The sequence below is a fragment of the Alligator mississippiensis genome, chromosome 1, assembly GCF_030867095.1.
Source record: "Alligator mississippiensis isolate rAllMis1 chromosome 1, rAllMis1, whole genome shotgun sequence".
Classification (NCBI taxonomy): Eukaryota; Metazoa; Chordata; order Crocodylia; family Alligatoridae; genus Alligator; species Alligator mississippiensis.
In genome coordinates, this window is record NC_081824.1 from 11,339,116 (window position 1) to 11,361,164 (window position 22,049).

Here is a 22,049-nt window from a genome sequence, read left to right on the forward strand (position 1 = left end):
ACTGGGGCACGAGGCTGCTTTGGTGTGGGGCTAGCTGGCAGGAGGCCCCACACTGAAGCACCCTCATGCCCCAGCCAACCCGATCAACATCTGCACGTACGTTGCTGTGGAGTGCATAACTCCACTGAAAGATAGTGCTTGTGCTTACAAGCACTAACCTACAGTGAAGTTAAAGTAGTTTACTCCATGCTAATAGCACTGCACTTGTAGACTGCAGAGCTAATTAGGCAACACTGCAGTGCATGTCTTGTGTAAACACGCCCAGTAAAACTTTGGTGTCTTGCACTTTTCATGTCCTAGGAAACCCTGGGCTGTGTAGTAGCAAGCCCATGTGAAAAGTACATGACTTTTCTTCCAGAAGTATGGTGTGGATTTGATTTCCTTCAAGAAACAGATTCAGCTTCCAAAATGGCTCAACATTGGACTAATTTGCTTCCATAGATGCCCCATGGACTTCAATGACAACAGAGTTATTACAATCCTCGGCATTTTTAAGCATCCCTCCTTCAGCGCAGTGTTCATCCACCTGGATGCCCGGCACCCCAGCTCCAGGGCCCAGTCAGGAAACACCTCTCATCATTTGCTCGGTTTGGAATATGCCACATTCCATGCAAAGTGGGAACTGGATGTCCTCCCTGCTGAACCAGAATGTTGTACTAAGCGCTAAGAAAGTAAAGAAAGGAGAGTTACAGACTTCTCTGCCAACCAGCTATGCAGTTTGTTTAAAAGTAAAACACCAAAGACACACGTGCTTCAATCGCCCCTCTCCAGGGGGAGGAGATTAATTATTTCCTAATCCCATGAGAGTTAAAATCCTCCATTGTACATGATGTTTGTGCAGTAGTCTGTGTTCTCCAGCATTACACCGTGGTCTAGCTTGTTCTGCTCACCCTCTCATTTTAACCCTTCCAACCACCTGCTTGCTGAAGAGAAATGGATTGGGCTGATCCCGTTCCGATATTTCTGGTGGTTGCCCTGACCCTCATGTTTATTATAAAAATTGCAAGGTTCTGGAGTACCCGCATCAGAAGGGATTTTCCCCCAGGACCAAGGCCTTTACCCATCATTGGAAACCTGCACATCATCGATCTGAAGAGACCCTACCGGACTCTCATTGAGGTAAATCTTTCTCTTCTCCCATAGATCATTACATACCATTACACCACCTTGTTCCAAAAGACAAAAGGATTTTGTACAGCTTTTGTGAATGCCTTGTTTTTGAGAATACCTCGTGGTATTGAGGGGCCATTGGCACTTTTCCTCCATTTCAAGCTCATGTTGCCTCTCCCCTTCCCCTGCTGGTTCTCCTCCGCTTGCTCCGGCGGACGCTGCTTTTCTTGCAGCTGGTGCACTCATTTCTTTTCTTTTTGCTAACTGTCGCAAGGAGCTGGGCATCATGTTGCACTTGATCCGTCTCTGCCTAGAGGTGCTCTCCTTTGGCCTGAAGACTTTTCCACTTCAGCTGTAAAATGGGGGAAATTCTGAGTGGATGAAGCATAGTTGCTACTTCGGGCATCTTCAATCCTGCTTCCCTCTAGTAAATCATCCTCAATATTTCCCCCAACAGATGGTATCTCTGCCAGGAATCTGGGTCAGAACCTCTATCAGTCATGGGCCCTTGCTTATCTTGTGGTTCTTGGTGTACAATAAGTCACTGCCTGTGCTCTGCTAGCTCCTGAGAATTTAGTTTTCTCTGAAGAGTTCATGGTTTTTCTACAACTGCTCATAATTCATCTTTCCCATCCTAACTATTCATAGTCCCTTTTCCAAAAGCCCTACAACGCATTTTTTCTCTGATTTCTTTATGAACAGGGCTCTGGCTGGGCCAGGTCATGGGGCAATCAAGAGTTCCATGGCTCATTCAGGGGCATGGATGGAGGAGCCAAAGTGGGGCACATGCTCCCCCCAGCCCCGTGTGCCCCCCCCCACCACCTCCCACCGCTCCACCCTGCACTAACTCCCAGGAAGGAGTCGGGGGAAGCTTGCATGCAGCAGCCATAGCCACCAGACTGTGCCTTGCATTGCCCCCACTCAGTGTCCAGCCACAAGCAACCACCCCCGCATGTTCCCTATTCACTCCCCATCCCAGGGCGGAGGCAGTCAGGGACCAGGGAGCGGGGCAGGAGATCTAGGGAGCAGCACAACGCACTTCCCTCCATGCCTGCTCCCCTCCTCTTCCTCCCAACCGCCTCATGCTCCCTGCCAGCTGTGGTCTTGGGGTATGCCACGCCATGCTTCCCAACAACAGGCAGCAGTGTGTGAAAGGCAGCACGGAAGGGAGCAGGTGCCACACCGTGCCTCCCAAAAACATGTGCCATGGGGTGCCCCATGGCAGACAGCATGCCACATGGCCACATCCTGTGGCAAGGAGCACATTGTGCCCTGCAGCAGGCAGCGCACTGCACCCCTGACCACCTGGCCCACCCCCTGGCCCCCGACCGCCTTTGCTTCCTCCTGTCTGTATGTCTGTTTGTAATGCTCCAGGCCAGCCAATCTGACCTGCCCTGTGGGTGGTGCATGCGCAGTTGCCCTGGAGCATTACAGACAGACAGACAGACAGACTAAGGTTTGTATTATGTTAGAATGCTTCCTTTCATCATTGGTGACACTTACAGGAAATCTATTACTGCCACTCAATCCCACATACTCTGCTAACAACGATGATACAGCTCCTGAGCTACCTGCACCTCTGACCACTTTGTGGCCTTCTCGAGGGCACCCTTTAACTCACAGGCCGCTTTCTCCACATACGCATCCCACATATCTAGCAGAAATCTGAATGTGATACTTCCTCCCTGTAATATCTTCTAATAGCTCCAATCAAAGATGGATTTGAAGTGTGATCTTTATTTCAATCATAGGCGATGCTTGAGGGGGCACAGGGGGGTGGGGGGGGCATGTGCCCACCCTGAGATTGGCCTTCGCCAGCCAGGGAGTGGGGGTGCTAAGAGAAGCTCCAGCGGGACTTCTGGTTTTATCAGAGATCAGCCACTGGGGGAACACCCCCTCACCCCCACCCCCCACAATCAGGAGGCACCAGTCGCCCATGATTTCAATGACATTTTTGAGTCCAAGTTTGCATTAACAAATCACTGCGCTCGCTGTGGATTCCGAATGCAAATAACAGGCAGATCTTTATTCATGCAGCCAATGTGTACAAATAACATTATACCTCCCTCCTGTAACTGAAAGGGAAAACCTTCAGGTGACACTATTTAAAGGTATGTTCTTTATAGTGTCCATAAACATGAATTCATTTCCTACAAATCAGTCAAAAGTGGGCAGAGCGATAATGGATTGGCATGTCTTTCTCTATTTGTCTCAATTATTCTTTCCATAATGTCAATTTTTTCAAGCAAACATCTCTGCTGTAGCTTTGTTGACTTCAGTAGGTGAATTTGGCCCACTGCTTGTGAAATACTTTTATTTTTTCCTCATTTAAGCTGTCAAAATCGTATGGGCCAGTCTTCAGCATTCAGATGGGATTCACAAAGATGGTGGTGCTCTCAGGCTACGAGACAGTGAAGGAAGCTCTGGTGAATCAGGCAGATGCATTTGCAGAGAGGCCTAAAATTCCAGTATTTGAAGACTTATTCAAAGGAAATGGTGACTTATATTTTATTGTTACTCATAAACTAACTTGACTCAAGCAAGTAGAAATGTTGCCCCATGTAGGGAACAGATGATTGAGGTGCTAATGTGCCTGTTTGTACCCTCATCCTTCTAAATCTATTTAAATGACAGGAACTTCAGTGCAGTCAGCAGGTGTAGTTGAAGACAAAATAGGTGTGGGTGAGAGCAGAGACTACCATACTGAGCATCATGGAGAAATAAGACTTCCTAATACCTCCTTATCCTCACTATACATAAGTATAAGAAAAACTACAGGCTAACTAGCAGGTCATTAAACAAGGCAAGAAGATCCCAAGTGCTTCTCAAATAACACGCACCTAGCAAAACTTCTGTATAAGAAAACCCTATAAAAAGGAAATGTAACCGTCAGGTGTTACCCCTGCTTGTGACACCTTACCATTGGATATTTTCTGGACAGTTTTTCTCTTCTGAAGGATTGTAAATCTCTATAAATATGGTGCTTTTCTCTTAAATTAAATAGAAAAATATATTTAATTGAATTTACCTGCATTACAAAAACAGTTAGAGAATGAATATACCATTATCTAAGCATGTTGACTGTTGTATTTTATGACAGTATGGGTAAGTAAGAAAGAAAATCAGAAGCACAGAAAAGTAGGACTGGAAGGGACCTAAAGAGATCATTGGCTCCAAACCCCGATTCAAGAAAGGAATTTCCCTGACAAAACCATCCTAGAGAAGAGTTTACAATATAAAAAATTCTAGATAAACTTTGCTGGGAAGGGATTTCAAGTACACAAATTATTTTATGGAGGGAGAAACCCCAGTCTAGCCAGGTGATGGGTTCCTCTAGTGTGGGTGACATAAGTTCACTTTTCTGTTGAGCAGTGCTTGGAACAGAAACTCCCCATGTTCCAGAAGACAGCTCTAATTGAGCTATGCTTTTCTCTGTAAAACATGTTTTTCATTAGATTTTTAAAACATTCATTTTCATTCTGCATTGGAATAAAAACAGATCTTGGAAACTAGCAATGTTTTCTAAGAAGGTATATGGCGGCTTTTCTACCCAAGCACTAATCTATCCAAATGTTATGAAAGGAAGAGTAATATTTTCAATATTTCTAAGCATTGATTTAAATTATTCTTGTGACCTGAAGTTTTTGCTTTTCTTTAGGAATTATTTTTGCACGTGGTGAAAACTGGAAAGTGATGCGAAAATTTACTCTCTCAACCTTGCGAGACTTTGGGACGGGCAAGGCAGCCATTGAGGACCGGATAGTTGAAGAGTGTGAACATCTGATAGAGAATATTGAATCTCAGAAAGGTGGGTGGGGGCTTAACTTCAGACAACCTCTACGATTTTGCTTCATGCCTTGTAAGATGCGTAAAAGTATCATGTTTCATGAAATGTTTTCCATTGAGGAACTGTAAAATATTGCTGATTCTTTTTCAATTATTTGCTAGAGAAATTAAAGGTAATTTATACAGCACGGAGAGCAGTACCTCCAGTCATTGTTTTCTCTTCCTCTTCCATGTCTTTCTAAAGTCAGCCTTGGAATTTCAAATGCCCATGAACACAGACCCTCTCCATCCCCAGTCTTTGGGACTGACAACGTTTGGGCTCAAGGCAACATGAGCTTGAATGGGGATCCATGAATCTTGATCCATACTGTGATGTTAATGGAACCTGCCTGCCCCTCCAGGGCAGATCCTCCATCAGTGATAATATTTTCTCAGTTCACGGCCTTCATGGATTGAAGTGGGAAGTAGCATTAGGGACACATAAACTAGGACAACAAAAAAGCTAACACCTTCATTCCTTATTTCAAGATAGGTCTCTCTAAATGAATTGAATGTAAGGTCTCCTTGACTGTGAATATAATATGCATCTACAGTTTTCTTCAGAATAATCCACTATAAGTTATTACCTCTTGGTTGAAGATGGTTTCATGATGGTTGGAAACAGCTCTTGATGTCCAACTCCTGGATTCTGTTTATGATCTCCAGGATTCAAGCAGAGAGACTGATGCCTGTGTATTTACCTTTAAATGGGGCAGACATGAAGGATCACAACAAAAGCAAAAGAATAAGAGGGATATAACTGAGCAAAACCAGTCTTTTAGGTCTAGATTTCAATTGATTTGTAACCAAGCAACTGCTGAGCTCATCAAGCAAGGGGAAGAATGAGGCTGCGCAGAATGGAGCAGAAGGGACTGGAAGTTATTATAGGTCAAGCAGGGCTCTGAGCAACTGTGTATTGTAGCCCAGAACTAGCGGAGAGGAAGAGTGAACCAGAGATACGAGGTCCAGGAAAACTAAACCTAGGATCAGGAAAGGAAGCAGTCTCAAAGAGAGAGCTGAAGAGTTTTGAGGAAACTGAGGCAGGAAATGGCATACGGGGTATTTTTATTATCATTATATCACTTCTGCTTTCTAAAACAGCAATAGGTTTAGAATTGCTTCTGCATATACTCTCATGCTTGTTCCAACAGTCATGTATTCCTGATTGGTTAAACTGTTACCCAGAGGACCCCCTATGTTCTGGGGAAAGTCTGCTCCATCTCTTGGAGAATCCTGGGGCCTAAGACAGATGGATTGCCGGTCCCACATCTAGTAATGGGGACCACGCTGGGTAACTTTTCCCTTAACATTAACCCAAGAAGCCATAGAAGTCAATGCCAAGAACCTGCACAGGCATAGCGAGACCAAGGGCATGTGGATCCAAACATGCCAGCCTCATAAGTAGCCATCAAGGAAAAGCTCCATGAGATCTGTAACAGTGGGTAAGCCTGTGTCAGGAAGCAGGAACTCAGTATGCCTGGACTAAGTTCTTCGTTGTGCCACCAAGCTCTGATGTGACCTCAGTCACGTTACTTCCTCTGTCTTGGCCTCAGTTTTCCCTCTGTAAATGAGAATGATAATATTTGCTCTAATCCACTCTTTTCTGTGACAGCTTAGGTCTTTTATTCACATGCTCTGGGAGTGCGGGGTGCTGGGGCACTTTAATTAGAGCAGCTCTGACAGCCATTCTAATTAAAGTCCCCAGACCATCTCACGTATTAGCATCCCCATGCTGAAAAATGGTGGTGGGGGCACTTTAACTAAAACTTATCACACAAATTAGGTAAAGCCCTCACGCTGCCATTTTTCAGAGCAGGGACGCTGATACACGTGACACTGGAGTCTGCTGGAGCACAGTAATTACTGTGCTGTAGCAGAATTGATTAAGCAAGTCTGCTCCGATGTATTGTACTTTCAGCGCGTCAGAGCACAGCCTCGCTGCACACATATAGCCACCCTTAGATTGCAAGCTTGCTGAGCATGTCTAGGCACCCTTAAATTGCAAACTCTTTGGGCCAAAAAGTACCTCTCATTTGTATGCACAGTACCTAGGAGAATGATGGCCTGAGTTTGGACTGCAGTCACTATGTGCTATGGTTAAATAATAAACATGACTTTTTATTAATGATCCTTTTTCACAATTTCTTCGTTGTTTTGAATTTCTTTTTAGGCAAACCCTTTGATCCCACAATAATAATGAATGCAGCAGCCGCTAATATAATCGTATCCATATTACTCGGAAAGCGGTTTGGCTATGAAGATCCCCAGTTCATTAGACTCCTATATTTGATTACTGAAAGTATAAGGGTTAGTGGATATCCCTCAGTTGCAGTAAGTTTGAGTTACTTTATCTTACTGTTCAAATAGAGGCATGTTGTTGTTTGACTTGTGCAGAATATTAAATCTTTCCTACTAATCAGAAACAGCCTGCTGAAATGGAGGAGAACATGTAGGTCCACCTGGGTACTTCCTCTCACATATATACAGCTGAGAACTTCTCACATTACAAAACTGACTGAAGGATAATAATACGTACATTTTCTACTTATAAGCCCCAAAATATACACAGCAGAAAACTTATTGTTTAAAAAAGGGCAGTGCTCTAGGTCCTGTGATGCAGCTGGGTAAGTTAGCTTGTGTACAGCTCCCTCCTCCCACAGCTGCTGTAGGTCCTGAGCTGGATCATTGAGAACTAGGTCCATCATCCCTCCATGGCTGCCATGTAGTCCTACTCAGAGTGAAGCATCCTGTCTCCTTAGGCAGCTACGCTCTGCTGATACATTAACCTCTTGACTAACACCCTACCATTTCTTGCAGGGCTTTTAACGATGCATAATCCTTTCATGCTGCTGAAACATATCCCAGACAAACAAGGCATATGAATGGAGGCAGAGTTCTTGAAGCTACAGTTTGGTGCACTGTTCCTCTAAATCATACTTGGATGTTCTTTCTTGGGGAGCTCCCGCATCTCTTCCCTCTCTTTTTTTTCATGTCACTTACTGGATTTGAGCATGTAGCGTCAACAGGTTAGACAGTAGCTTTGCAATTATTGCTTCCCCCTGTATGCTCCTAGATAAGGCAGGATCAGCTTATGAGTGAAGTCTTATGAGCTGTTCGTACCCCCACGTGCTAGAAAAGAACTCCCTATTGCCTCAGTTAGCTAGTTTGCAAATTAAGCATGCAAGCATTCATTTAATTTTGTTAAGTACTTTCAGACCCTTGATTTATAAGTGTACATACATGAAGTATTCTCAATGCTAATTTTTCCTTTTTGTATCTTCTCTTATTTTTTAGGTCTATAATATGTTCCCAGCCCTTGGATTTCTCCTGAAGGGTCACAAAACTCTTCTTCGAAATAGAGAAGAAATTCTTGCTTTTGTACAAATTACTTTCATAGAACACCTCAAAAACCTAGACAAAAACGACCAGAGAAGTTTGATTGATGCTTTCCTCATAAAACAGCAGGAGGTAACTGGGCGTCTGAAATTTGTTCAGACTTGCATGTTTCCTTCCTGTATATTGGAGCTAAAAGCATAGCTGCATGGTAGTGTAACTCGAGCGAAGTACCTGCCTGACAAACTAGCTGAGGTACCTAAAAAGCTTGCTGCTGTTAGCCCCTTTGGAACCAAGGAGTTCCCTAAAAATGCTGCCAGTTTTGCAGAAGATGAGGATAATCAGGTACTCTTGCTGCAACCCTGATTATTTACAAGTCCTGCACAGAATCCTGTTCCCCTGAGTACAGCAGGAATTATATAGGAAGAGACGGTCTCTTTGTCACCATCCCCCTTTTCTTAAGTGTATGTCCTAACCTCTAAGGGCTATGTACATGCCACGATTTTTGACATTTCATGTGCTTCAACTGTGAGTCTGTTTGCATGAGCAGAATTCCCCAATGCTTTAAAATATGCATTAAACTAAAACTCCTCAGACATAATTTAATTTGGCTCAGCAGGAATTAAAGTGTCATGTCCATGGATTCATTGCATGCAAACACCAAGACACTCAAAGATGTGTAATGAACCTCTTTGTCCACCAGATGGTGCTGTGACTTTTTTGCAGTTCACCCCTTCAAATTGCTTTCGCTTTTGAATTGCTTGCACCTTTTTTTTTCTTGTGTGGTTGGCTGGCTCCCTGGTTCCTCAGCTGCATGGCAGGGCATAAGCACAGGGTGAGTGGGGGGCCCCAGGCCAGAGGGGCAGCACTGGACCATCCCACACTCCTGCAGCACTGGCCAGGGACCTTGCTTAATTAGTTCAAAAACCTAGTGTATGTAAACACAGATGCGACGCTCCAAGGTAAACAAGTTTAATTGTTATAAACCTAGTCAATTTAATGAGGATTAAAATCTCTGGTGTGTATAGGACCCCCATGGCACAACATATTCTGGGATAGGCCTCACCCATGATTTCCTTTCAAAAATGATCCACATTGTAAACAATATTGAAATATTCATTGGGTCTTAGAGACAGAGAAAGACACTGTTCTTTAGTGACTGAGGTATTCATCTAGGTTGAGAGAGATTGTGATTCAATTCCTTACCCCAGTGAATATTTAAGCATTTTATACAACTTTGACAGAAAGAATTAGGAACAGTCTACACCAGAGTACACAATATCTTGGTAGTTAAATTGCTCTCCAGTAAGGTGGGAGAGGTAGATTTCTGAGATGTGCTGAGAGGAGGGACTTGAGCCTGTCCCTCACCCTCCAGGTCAGTAGTCTGGCCAACAGATTAGGATGGATGGTTCCATGGTGATAGCACCTTCTCTCAAACAGCTTTTGCCAGAAACATCTTGCTTAGACACCAACCTTCAGGATATTCACCACATGAACCCCAAGTCATGGCGGGTGCTCCTAAAGCTCTGTGAGGGAAACAGCTTAGGTCACATCCCTCTCTTTTGCATGTCCTCCCCTCTAGCTTTCAGTGTACTTCCTTTGTGGGTCCCAGTCTTCAGACCCTGACCCCTTCTAGGTAAGAAGTAAACTAAATCAGGGTGGACAAGTCCATTAAATGTCAGGCGCCAAAACGTCTGTGACCAACACATTGTATGTCACTGTGACCAAATCTTTTCTGGATCTCACTCTAGCTTCTCATAGCTACAGATCTCAGGTCTCTTATGGTTATACAGGAAAAAAATTCTTATCTACAAACTCAGTCCTGACAAGAGGCTGAGCATGTCAACCCTGATGCAACAATAGCCTTAAACACCATTTCTTTGTTTGCTAAGTTGCAATTTTCCAAAAGAGACTTTTTCATTTTTATCTATATTTCCTTCCCACTCCTTAGGAGAAAAATGACAGTGATGGTTATTTCCACAATGAGAATTTAAAAACCCTTGTAACCAATCTGTTTAGTGCTGGCATGGAGACCACTTCCATTACACTACGCTGGGGCTTTCTGCTAATGATGAAGCACCCCAAAATTCAGGGTAAGTGCTCTTGTAACAATTGCCATTATGGCCAACACACCACAACTGGAACTGTGGAACTCCAAAGTTAATTGATCAGCTGCTACAGGTAAAATAGGCTCTGAAGTAGAGTGGAATACCCAATTACCTGTGGGGGCACATTTCTCACAAGAAAACCACTCTCCCTGCAACCTCACAGTTCTAATACTCAAAGGGAATTTACAAAATACCTTTCACATGTGAGCATATGAACTTCACTTCATCAACCTACTGATACAAAAAATTGTAGACTAAATATAGACATTGGATTTATGACACACTATAACCTGCCTGACACCTCAGAGTGAGTGCTCTTGTAACAATTGCCTTTACAGCCAACACACCACACCTGGAACTGTGGAACCCCAAAGTTAATTTATGAGCTGCTACAGGTAAAATAGGCTCTGGTGTAGAGAGTGGAACAGCTTCATTTCCACTGCGGGGCACAGAGGAGGTGAAACATCCACTTATGAGTGGGTTTGGGGTTTTATTTTCTTGCAGCCAAATTTTGATTTCAATTACACCTATCTAAATCTGGAGTTGTTTTGTTCCAGTCAGAGAAAGTGCTTTCCTCTTGCATCAGCGGTGTTGGTTGTAGCCACGTTGCTCTAAGGGCATAGGCACACAAGGTTCTTTGGGTGCATGTGATATCTTTAATTAAAACATCCCAGGAGAGTACACAAACAGCAGCAGACTCTCCCTATGCCTGAAGAAGGGTGTTTGCATCCAAAAGTTTGGTAAGAAGAATTTTTCCAACTATTTGAGTTGGTCTAATGAAAGATATCAGATTTACCCAAAGAACCTTGTCTGCCTATGTCCTTAGGCCAATATGGCTACAACCTACACCCTTGGATAAAACTGCATGTTCTAGAGTATTATGATGTGATTAAAGTCGTTCTGTCCAGCACCAGTTAAACTATGTTATGATTCAGCAATTTAATGAAGGGAGCCTGTTATCCATGTACTTTCAGAAGTTCTCCATTTTTCTTTGAGGATGCTGAACACATGAAAATGTCTAGTTCTATTAGCATCCCATTAAGCCCAGAGAGAGAGAGATTTTTGGGGACTTGCATCCATTTAACCGATGAGCCTATACATTTCATGCTAAACACATAGAGCACTTCTAAGGGATTTGGACATGCTGGTTTCCTTCTTAAAAGGTTAAATTTCTTTTGCAGAAAAAGTCCAAGATGAGATAGCAAGAGTTCTAGGATCAAATCCACCGCGAACTGAACATCGAACTAAGATGCCCTACACGGATGCCGTTGTCCATGAAATCCAGAGGTTTGCCAACATCCTGCCATTGAATCTACCTCATGAAACTACGGTAGATGTCACTCTCAAAGGCTACTTCATCCCAAAAGTAAGATGTTTGTAGCATTGCTCCCCTTCCCTCTTCTTCTGTGACATCCACACTTTAGGACTCCTGGCTTGGTTGTTGCTGTTAAATCAGACAATCAGAAATCAGCTGACAGTATTCATCAAGTATTCCTGCTATACCATTAATTGCCTATTACCATAGCAATGATCAAGTGGATGCAGATGGTGTGGTACATCACCACACAAAACACAATGCATATTTTACCACGTTACAAAAAGCTAGAAGCTTTACTAATAAGCTAGAGGCCTAGGGATATACTGTTCAGGTTAAGATTAGAGCACAAAAAAAAGTTTCTTGAATTGTGCATTAATTTGTTCTATCATATATTATGCATAAAAAACAAAAAAAGCAAAAATTATCAAAATACTAGTTTCAGTAGTCTTGCTATTCTTAAAATTAAATGTGCATTTCTCTTTCCGATTCATAAAACAAAACCTAGCCTTCTTGAGCATCTTGACAGTGCATCCAATGCTTCACTGAAAGTTAGTTCCATCCCCGAGTTAATGTTTTTAGCTAGAGCATCTGTCCCAGATCAAGTGACCAGATTCCTTCACAGGAACCTCCATAGATCTGTTTTTCAGGCTACCTACATCATCCCCTTGCTGACCTCCGTGCTGCGAGACCAGTCAGAGTGGGAGAAGCCAGATGTTTTCTATCCTGAGCATTTTCTTGACCCTGAAGGAAAATTTGTAAAGAAAGAGGCCTTCATGCCATTCTCAGCAGGTACCTTCTGTTTTCTACTTATTGCTGCGATGAAAAGAGAGCTAAAATTCAGTAGATTATAGCATAAACCTTATGTCCTCTCACTGTGTCTTACATGGACCAGGTTTCCCAGTTTGGCTTAACTATCCTCCCACTCCCCATCCCCCACCCACTGCTGTAAGGGCTGTGATGGCAGAGTGGTTAAGCTGTCTTGCTACAACTCCAGATGTGTGAGAAGGTAGTTTATGCTGGATTTTTCCATAGTCTGCCCCTCTAACCAAATCAGCTGGAAGTGGGAACTTGGTTATTTGGGTTGGGGAGTCAGGTGGAGAAATGTGACGCTAGCCACATTCTCCCTTGTGCTGGGCTATGAGAACCAGGATCGTTAGCCCTGCTCCTAATGAAATTTGATAGCCTCTGTTAACCTCACGGATCAGACCATATCACTTCAGCAGCTTCAATAATTCTATTAAATTTGGATGTGCTTTGGGTGCTTCAGACACTTCGGACAGCTTGACTTAAAGTTAGAAGAGGAAGGGAGAGTGTGCGGGGGGACTCGGGAGGAAGGCCAACATGTGTAGGTGTCCAGTGAGAAGGATTTTTCCCTGGCTGCCTTTCCAATGACAGTGTCTGTGGGGTGGGACTAGAAGCAGCATAAAAGCCTCTGTTTGGATGCATTCTGTACCTTTTCCAGCTTGTGCCCAGCTTTGTGAGAGGAACGCTCAGACTGAGACATTGCAGCTTGGTAGCTCAATACTAGTTGAACTTGCCTGCTCCTTTTTCTTGTCACAAAGGAGTGGGTAGGATTTATCTTATCTTAGCTTAGCTATTCTATTCAGTTATATTAGTATTACTATTCAATTCATTTCTTTGAATTTATATTTGCTCTTTTTTTTGTGGAAACTTTGAAAAAAAGAAAGCTGTGTTACATCACTGTGCAGGAAGGCACAGATTGCTTGCACACACACAGTCACACAGATACACAGACACAGAAGGAGACAATATAGAGAAAAATCAGATATTCATAGGACAAGAAGACAGACAGACAGACAGCACACAATTTTTACATAACTCTTAACACTGAAGCAAACATTCAAAGAAGAGGCCAGTGCACGCACGCAACAGAGAGAATAAAATGCACAATACAAAAGGATTTACACACACACAGAGATCTTTTACAGCACAGGAAAGATCAATATGAAGTGTGCTGGAAAGGCAGGTGCCAGGTCTTCTGGCAGGGGAGGGAGAGGGGATAGGCGGAGAGCTAGAGCTGCAAGTCCCCCCAAATCCTCCAAACACAGACGCATTCTCTTCCCAAGCAGCCCTGACATTGGTCTAGAAGCAAGGAGGTGGGAGCAGTGTCTGCATCTGACGTCCCTACACCTGCACCACCTCCCCTCAGTCCAGAAGTAGGCACCAGCACTGGAATCACTGTCTCCTCCACCCGAATTTCAGCTCTCAGCATGAGCCTCCCACTGCCAGAGGAGGAGCTGGAGCTGGAAGCAGGGATGCTAAGTGCACTGGCTCAAGCAATTCTGAGGACTGAGAGGGAATCAGAGTTTGTGCTCCACACTCCTCAAGTTTCCCCTAGACCCAGATCTCCTCTGGAAAGCAGCACCTCAGAAGAGGCTGAGGTTGTGGAGAGAAGTGGCTCAGCTGAGGCAGCTTCTGCTGTTGTGCCTTAGTCTGCTGAGAAAGGGGAAAAGGCAGGATCCTCAGCATCAACCCAGAAGCAGGGGAGTAGTGTAGTTTGGGAGCATTTTGAGGTGGCAGATGATCCCAGGTTTGCCATCTGCCAACACTGCCAAAGGCACTTGAGCCATGGGAAGGACGTGAGACAATTCTCCACCATGGCTATGCTGCTGCATCTCAGAAGGCACCACCCCCTTGCCCTTCTTCCTGCTCAGCCTGGCACCAGTGCGATTGTGCTGAAAGGGAAGTCCCCCGCTTGCTCCAAAGCCCCCTTCTCCCCAAAGCAGAGGCAGGCCACCCTGGAGCAGTGGGGGAAAGGTGGACAGAAAGGGGGGCGCATTCCCAAGGTTAGCAAGGTCACCCAGAGCACTAGAGAGATGCTTGCTCTGGATAGCCAACCCTTCTCCCTAGTTGAGCAGCCAGGATTCAGGTGGATCCCCATTTTACAAAATGCCCACATGCACCACCTTAAGCAAGTGGTACCCTCCCTGTATGAAGCATGCAGGGAGTACTTGACAGAGGAGCTGTGCAAGGCAGGGCTGCAGGTAACCTTGCACTTCACCTCCAACATCGGGAGCAGCTGGGGTGGCAATCATGCCTAACTCTCCCTCACAGGGCACTGATGCAATCAGTCAGGCCATCAGTGGGCTCTCCTCCAAGCGGAGCTGCTGGATGAGTCCCACACAGCAAGGGAGATCATGGAGGCCATGAACCACACGGTACAGGGGTGGCTCTTTGGGCAGGCCGAGCTTACCAGTGGGTTCATGGTCACTGACAATGGGGCCAATGTGGTGAAGGCTGTCCGTGATGCCAACTTTGTTGCCATCCACTGTATGGCACACAGGCTGCACCTAATAGTGAGGGATGCCTTGGAGGGGGACAGGGCTGCCGGTGACGGCACCACCACCAGATGATTTCAAAATGCAGGAAGGTGGCAGGCTACTTCCACCGCAGCATCAAGGGAGACAAGATGCTGCAGGAGAAACCGGCAGAGCTGAGCATCCTGCAGCACAAAATCATGCAGGATGTGGAGACTCGATGGAACTCCAAATTCCTGATGCTCGAAAGGCTGGTGGAGCAACATAAGGCTATCCATGAGATGGCCTTGCTTGGGGAGATTGGGAAAAGCGGTCCCCTGAACAGAGCTGAGTGGGGTACCTTCTCCTAGATCTTGGTGGTCCTCAAGCCCTTCCTTGAGGCCACTGAGACCTTTAGTGCTGGCGATGCTCTCCTCAGCCAGGTGATCCCCCTAGTGAGGGAACTGGAGAACCAAATGGAGAAGTCCCAGGGGATCAATGTTCCTGGCTGGGGCAGGCCGCTGTCACCAGATGTGTGAGCACTGGTGAGACGGCTGAAGGAGGGCATCAGGAGATGGCTGGATCCCTTGTGGCCCAGTGCAGTCCACATGATGGCGGACATGTGCAACCTGAGTGTAAAGGGGAGCATGTGCACTGGCAGCCCCAAAACCCTTGATCACTGGATGCTGGTGCTGGTGAACCAAGTCAGGGAAGCAGAGGTTCTGGTACACTGCGACCTGCCGGACATCTGACACCCCAAGCACCTTTGCACTTTTACTTGCACTGCTACATCCCCCTGTTCCTCCTACCCCCCACCCTAGCCTGTCCCTCACCCCCTGACGCCTTCATTTCCATTTTCACTGACTGTCTTCCTTGCCTGCATTGCAAGCCAGGCCAGCCTCTGGCTTCTTTACTATCGCTTTCCTCCAGGACCAACTGCAGGTACTTCTTCAGCCTGACAAAGGGGTTTTCAACACTAAAGCTTCCAAAGATACATTTTTTAAGTACTCCTTTTTTCCCATAATACACACATGGACATAAAAACACAAGATAAGTCATCACACACCATGAGTAACATCATATGTCCAACACAGCACAACACAACATCTTTACTTCTTGCTGTCAATTCCTTTAAAGAAAGGAAGGATCTGCGACAGTTCTTTGATGCTGCTGCTGATGCTACTGGTGTTGAGCCAGTTACCTGTTGTCATGTAAAGTGGAGGACCGGGTGTGAGGCTGTAAGGGAGGAGGAGGCCTTTCTCCCCATCCTCCCACCCTAACAGCTGGCAGGGTATAGGGTTGTGTTCCCCAACCCTAGCTGGGCCACTCAGCAGGAGAGGGGAGAAAGCCCCTTGCAGTGTATTCCCCCACTCCCCACAGCAGTTCTGGCTGGTGAAGGCAGGGGCAGAGGCACACTGCTGTGTTGTGCAGAGGCCCCGTTACCAGGAAGGGCACACCTTAATACACACACACTGTCACCTACCCACATCATAAGTTTTGCCTGTGAGCAGCTTGAGGTGCAGGGCCCTGGACGACAGACTGCCCCAGAGAGACACACACAGCTGCCAGGCTTCATGGTCTGGCAGGGCCCAGCACTCAGGCCTGCACTAGATTTTACCCCCCTATGCCCCAAGACAGACGCAGTTGCCCAAGCACCCACCCACCCACATCACCAGTTTTGCCTGTCAGCAGCTTGCGGTGCAGTTCCCCCCAAACCCCTGTGCCAATCTTCTTGAAACTTGGCAGACTTTGTGCCCTGAGCAGGAGCCACCACCCCTGCAGTTTTCAGCCTGTTGCACCTTAACACACACAGGGTCATTTGTGTCATAAGTTTTGCCTGCCCGCAGCTTGGGGTGCAGTTCCCCCCAAACCCCTGCACGTATCTTCTCGAAACAAACTTCATGCTCTCAGAAGAGGCTACCATCTCTGCAAGTTGCAACCAAATTGGAGATAAAACAGCAAAGTTAATAGATATTTCATTGATTCCCTGTTATAGCCTATAGCCAGATCTCTGAAGCAGCAAACCGATTTGGTGCTCTGGATCGGATTGCTGCCATCCAAAGTGGCTGGATCCAAAGCCAGATCAGATCGCTGCCGACTCACACAGGCCTACCGCGTCTCATGTATCAGTCTCCCCACCCTTCAAAAGAGCAGTGCAGGTGCTTGAACTGAAGCGCATTCAACAAGCTTTATTTCAAGCACCCCTGCCACCCCCACATTTTGAAGCTTGGGAACACTGATACATGAGATGCTAGAGGCTGCTGGAGCAGGCTAATTGCCATGCTCCAGCCGACAGCTCCAACGTGCTAGAATTCCAGTATGTTGGAGCAGCCTCTGAGCCCGGGTATAGGTGTTCTTAGTGTCTTTAAGCCTTCCAATGCCTACGTGAATGTAACCCATGCCGGTATACTAAGGCCAAGTACTCCAATGGATTTTGGATCCTCAAGGTGCCAGTAGCCCTGGGAACCCCTCAGGCAGACTACTAACTGAGGTGTCCCATGGAGATGTGTGTCCCTCACCCTCAGCACCCAGGAATTTGCACTGAACCCAATAAACATGTTATTCTTTAGTAAACACAACCAATTTATATACAGAAAAAACAAACAAAAATATAATAACAATACTTAATAACAAAACTATCAATTTAGATAAAATGTACAACTGCAACATTAGCTGGATAATTCCAGCACACTGGGCAGTCCCACTTATGTTAAACAACTTAAATAACTAAATTTAGCTCATTATAAACTTTGCAAACAGTTCCCCCCATAACCCAATGATTTTAATCTGGTCACAATGCACTTCCCATAATGATAAACAGCAACACAGCTATAACTATGCTCCACCAGTAGGTGGCAGAGGCAAGAAACAAAAGAGTCTAGGACAATATTTTTTTCTAAATTTCTGGACAATATAAATATAATTAAAACAAACAGATTCAAAGTAAAATGATGCCAAGATTGTGTCTTTTGTTTCACTTTTATTGTTCTGCAGGGCAAATTTCTTCTTTCAATGTTTCACCCAGTTCTTACTAACTGCTGCATTTTTAGGAAGAAGTCCTGCTCTCAGCTCCATCCTTTAAAGGGAGCTGGGTCTATCCAATCATAGCACTCCATTGGCTTACTGTGGTTAAGGCATCCAGTTTCTGTGACCAATAGCCCACAAGAGAGTGATGTGAACTACACCTCAGACAGACACCTTTAGCTTCCCTAGCCTGAATGACCTAGTACTTGTATACCACTGGGTCAACTGGGAACAGCCTCTGCCATGAGTCCTTGCCAAACTGGAACGCATGTCTATGGAGCTGTAGCAAAACAGCTCAACCATCCCCCTGCCCTATTCATCTCTTGAAATCTGACATAACTAGATGTTTATGTTCTTAATAGCGGTATTTGTTGAGAAGAGATGCTGACCTTTCCCATTTGTCCCTTCTTACTGTTAAAGGGACTAAAACCTGCTTTTGAAATCCTTATGCTTGTTGTGCATTTCCTTGCAGGCCGCAGGATATGTGTGGGTGAGAATCTTGCCAAAATGGAGCTCTTCCTCTTCTTCACGAGCCTCCTGCAGAGGTTCACGTTTCACCCTGCCCCTGGCCTTTCCAGCTCAGACCTGGACCTCACCCCTGCAGTTGGGCTTGGTGCACCGCCAATGCCCTATCAGATCTGTGCAGTGCCCCGGGTTTAGGGCTTCTGCTCTAGCAGCCATGCCTTACCTGTGTGGTTTCATTTCCCTCCATTCCCCACCACCCTACCTCCTGCCGCACACATCCATACAACTCATTGCTTTCTTCTCTGCTTTCCACTTTGTGTGGAGCTGGGTGATTTTGGAGGGGGTGCGGGGGGGGGAGGGAGAGGTCGGGGTATACCACTGCTTTAGTGGCCTGGAATAAGGGCATACAGAATTTCTCAAATAGAATTTGCAAGTAAGTTAGTTAACTTGAGTTGATTGCCACAAACAGGAGCTGCCTATACCTCTTGTGCCAAGCATGCCTTAGTTTCATAGTTTCATAGTTTCGTAGGTTCATAGTAGGTAGGGTCGGAAGGGACCTGAGCAGATCATCAAGTCCAACCCCCTGTCATGACAGGAAAAAGTACTGGGGTCAAACGACCCCGGCAAGCTGTTCATCCAGCCTCCTCTTAAAGACCCCCAGGATAGGAGCAAGCACCACCTCTCTTGGAAGTTGGTTCCAGATCCTCACAGTGAAGTAGCACCTTCTGATATCTAGCCTAAATCTACCCTCTGCCAGCTTGTGACCATTATTCCTTGTCACTCCTGGTAGTGCTTGGGGGACCAGGGACTCCCCCAATGCCTGCTGGTCCTCCCTGACTAGTTTCTAAACGGCACTAGATCCCCCCTCAGGCTTCTCTGGTGGAGGCTGAACAGGTTCAGGTCCCTTAGCCTTTCCTCGTAGGGCCTGCCCTGCTCCCCCTGATAATGCGAGTGGCCCTCCTCTGGACCCTCTCCTTGTTATCCACATCCCTCCTGAAGTGCAGTGCCCAGAACTGGATTCAGTGCTCCAACTGTGGCCTGACAAGTGTCGCATAGAGGGGGAGGATCACCTCCTTGGACCTGCTCATGATGCATCTGTGGATGCATGACAAGGTGCGGTTGGCCTCCCTGACCGCGTCCCCACACTGCTGGCCCATGTTCATTTTGGCATCAGTAATGACTCCAAGATCCTTTTCTGCCTCTGTGCTGACGAGAAGGGAGTTCCCCAAACAGTAGGCATACTGCTGGCTCTTCCTCCCCAGATGCAGCACCTTGCATTTGTCAGTGTTGAAACCCATCCTGTTCTCATCCGCCCACCCCTGTAACCTGTCTAGGTCCGATTGCAGCCTATTCCTCCCTTCTAGCGTGCCAACTTCCCCCAGCATCTTAGGTTGCCTTGAGTCGGCCACTCCTGGTCCACCTCCTTTAGAGGGCAATTACTATATGTAAAATGCTTATCTGAAAACTCAAACTTTTCATGCTTTTCTTTTGCTTCCAGAAGATCTCTTGTGTGGTACAGCAGCTTAACAAGCTTTTCAGATGTTTTGAGGCTAGAGGACACATTTAGATAAGCCCTCCTATATATCACACAGCTTTAACTGTCTTCTAGTAACTCCTGTAGACATCCAAGTTATGTGTCTTTGGCTAAAGCATATCTTCCAGAAAGACAAAGGTACTGATGCATGGCAATGCTGAGCATCACAGCACATCTCTTCAGGTGCCTTACCCTCCTAGCAAAATCTGAAACAATGTGAAGGTCTATTGCACATTTCCGGTGCCCAATTCCCCAAAAGGTGAATATATAGAGCTGTTTGCACTTCTCCCAGTACCCTGTATGCAGTTTGTCAGGAATAATTCAGAAATGATTGCTTAGTTCATTAATGTCCACCTTCTGAATGGAGAGTGGTTATATGCCATATGGCCCACAGGCCCCTGGGATGAATGCTGCATGTGCCACAGGCCCCTCTGCCATGTGAGTGGCCTCTGTCATGAAGGTGGCCTGGGCAGCCCGTTGTCCTTACCTCCCTCCTGGCTACACATGCATCACAGACCACCAGCCCCTCCCTTGCTGTATGGGCAACCCAGCTCTGCTCCTACCCCTCAGATGGTGTCCTCCCACTACTGTTCCCCAACCCCAGCAGTTGGGGGCAGGAAGAAAAAGCCAAAAGATAGAGGGGAAGTCTGCAGACCCTGGCTGCCATAGCAGCAGGAACAACTGGGGAGAGGCAGCAGGGTTACATGAGGCCAGTGGGTCACCAGTTGGACAGCTCTAGCTTAGCAGGTCTGATTCAGCAAAAACCCATACATTCTTGACAACATTACCAAGCCCCTTGGTCTAGGTTTACTCTCAAATAAATCTTTATTAAATCTTTATTAAAATTTGTTTAAAATGTATTTACTCTCTAATAAATCTTCCCAACAGGATAGATGTGTGGTATAAGGTACTTGCCAACTTCTTATTCCAAAGGGAGCTTTGGGCAAAGTTACTACAGAGCAGGGACACCAAGTTAATTGCACTGCAACCTGGAGCTCTGCAACCCATACAGCATGCAGCTCCCTGTCAAGCACGGCGCACACCAGAGGGCTGTCAAATGAAGTGACAGTGAGATCCGTGCGGGTGGCCAGGGCGAGATTCTCAAGCTGAGCATGCTCTAAGATCCTGTGGTTCCATAGGTTAGATGAGACCTTTCTGACCCACATACAGGTCCATCTCAAAGGTCCCTATCCAAGGTTACACTTAAGACATGATTAATCAGTGGGTGGGGCTGTCAGCTGAGCCAGTCATTGGGCAAAAGGGGAGAAACCACCCCATGGCATGACCCTGCAGCATGATCCCCAGAGCTTCTGGCTAGGGAGTTGGGAGCCTCCACTTTCCCCCCATCCTCCCACCCCAACAGCTGGCAGGGTATAGGGTTGTGTGCCCCAACCCTAGCTGGGCCACTCAGCAGGAGAGGGGAGAAAGCCCCTTGCAGTGCGTTCCCCCACTCCCCACAGCAGTTCTGGCTGGTGAACGCAGGGGCAGAGGCTTCCTCTTTCCCCCCAACTCCTCCCTCCACCACCATTGGCAGCTGTGTGGGGTGGGGGGGGGGGCAGGGCTGGGGAGAGATTCTCGGCTGGCTGACCCCCTTCCTATGGCCGACATCAAGGATTGGGGGCATGTGCCCAGCAGTTAATCAAGTGTGGTCACTGATTGGCTGGACTCAGGTGCCTTCAGCAGTGTCCAATGGCAGGAGGCATGTGGGAGCACCCCCAGCCTGCCAGTGCAGGCATTTCTGTGCCCCCATGTACCGATGGGAGAAAGTGTGTTCTATTCCTTCCAGATCTAGCCTTTGCAGTAGGGCTGTGCAAAGCTTCAGTCCCTGATTCAATTTGGTGGCGTTTCGGCCCAATTTGGTGGCCAAATTTCCGAATCTTAATCAAATCAGGAGACCCCTTTAATCTTTCTGAATTGAATCAGAACCGTCCAAACCAATACGGAGAGATTCAGAAAGATTTGGAGATTTGGACATAGAGACAGCTTTATTTTTCTACATACCTCAAGGTAGCAAGTGGCTCATGAATGCTGTGATGCTGGGGGGCCACTTCCAGGTCCGCCAGGGATTGCTCTGG

The 22,049-nt window shown here is 46.3% G+C and overlaps 1 protein-coding gene across 2 annotated transcripts; it reads left to right on the forward strand.

Moving 5' to 3' along the window:
* Positions 1-833: 833 nt before the first annotated feature.
* Positions 834-20,864, forward strand: LOC102574659 (cytochrome P450 2K6-like). Of its 2 annotated transcripts, none has more exons than XR_009462555.1 (9): positions 834-1,119; positions 3,444-3,606; positions 4,769-4,918; positions 7,106-7,266; positions 8,230-8,403; positions 10,220-10,361; positions 11,558-11,742; positions 12,329-12,483; positions 18,448-18,533. XR_009462555.1 is itself a non-coding variant. In XM_059728752.1 (9 exons), exons 1-9 carry the CDS (start codon positions 934-936, stop codon positions 18,633-18,635), a joined length of 1,491 nt encoding a protein of 496 aa, XP_059584735.1. In that variant the 5' UTR covers positions 834-933; the 3' UTR covers positions 18,636-20,864. The 2 variants fall into 2 exon arrangements, 1 of the variants encoding a protein (XP_059584735.1); XM_059728752.1 differs by having other exon boundaries at positions 12,342-12,483; positions 18,448-20,864.
* The last annotated feature ends 1,185 nt before the right edge of the window (positions 20,865-22,049 follow it).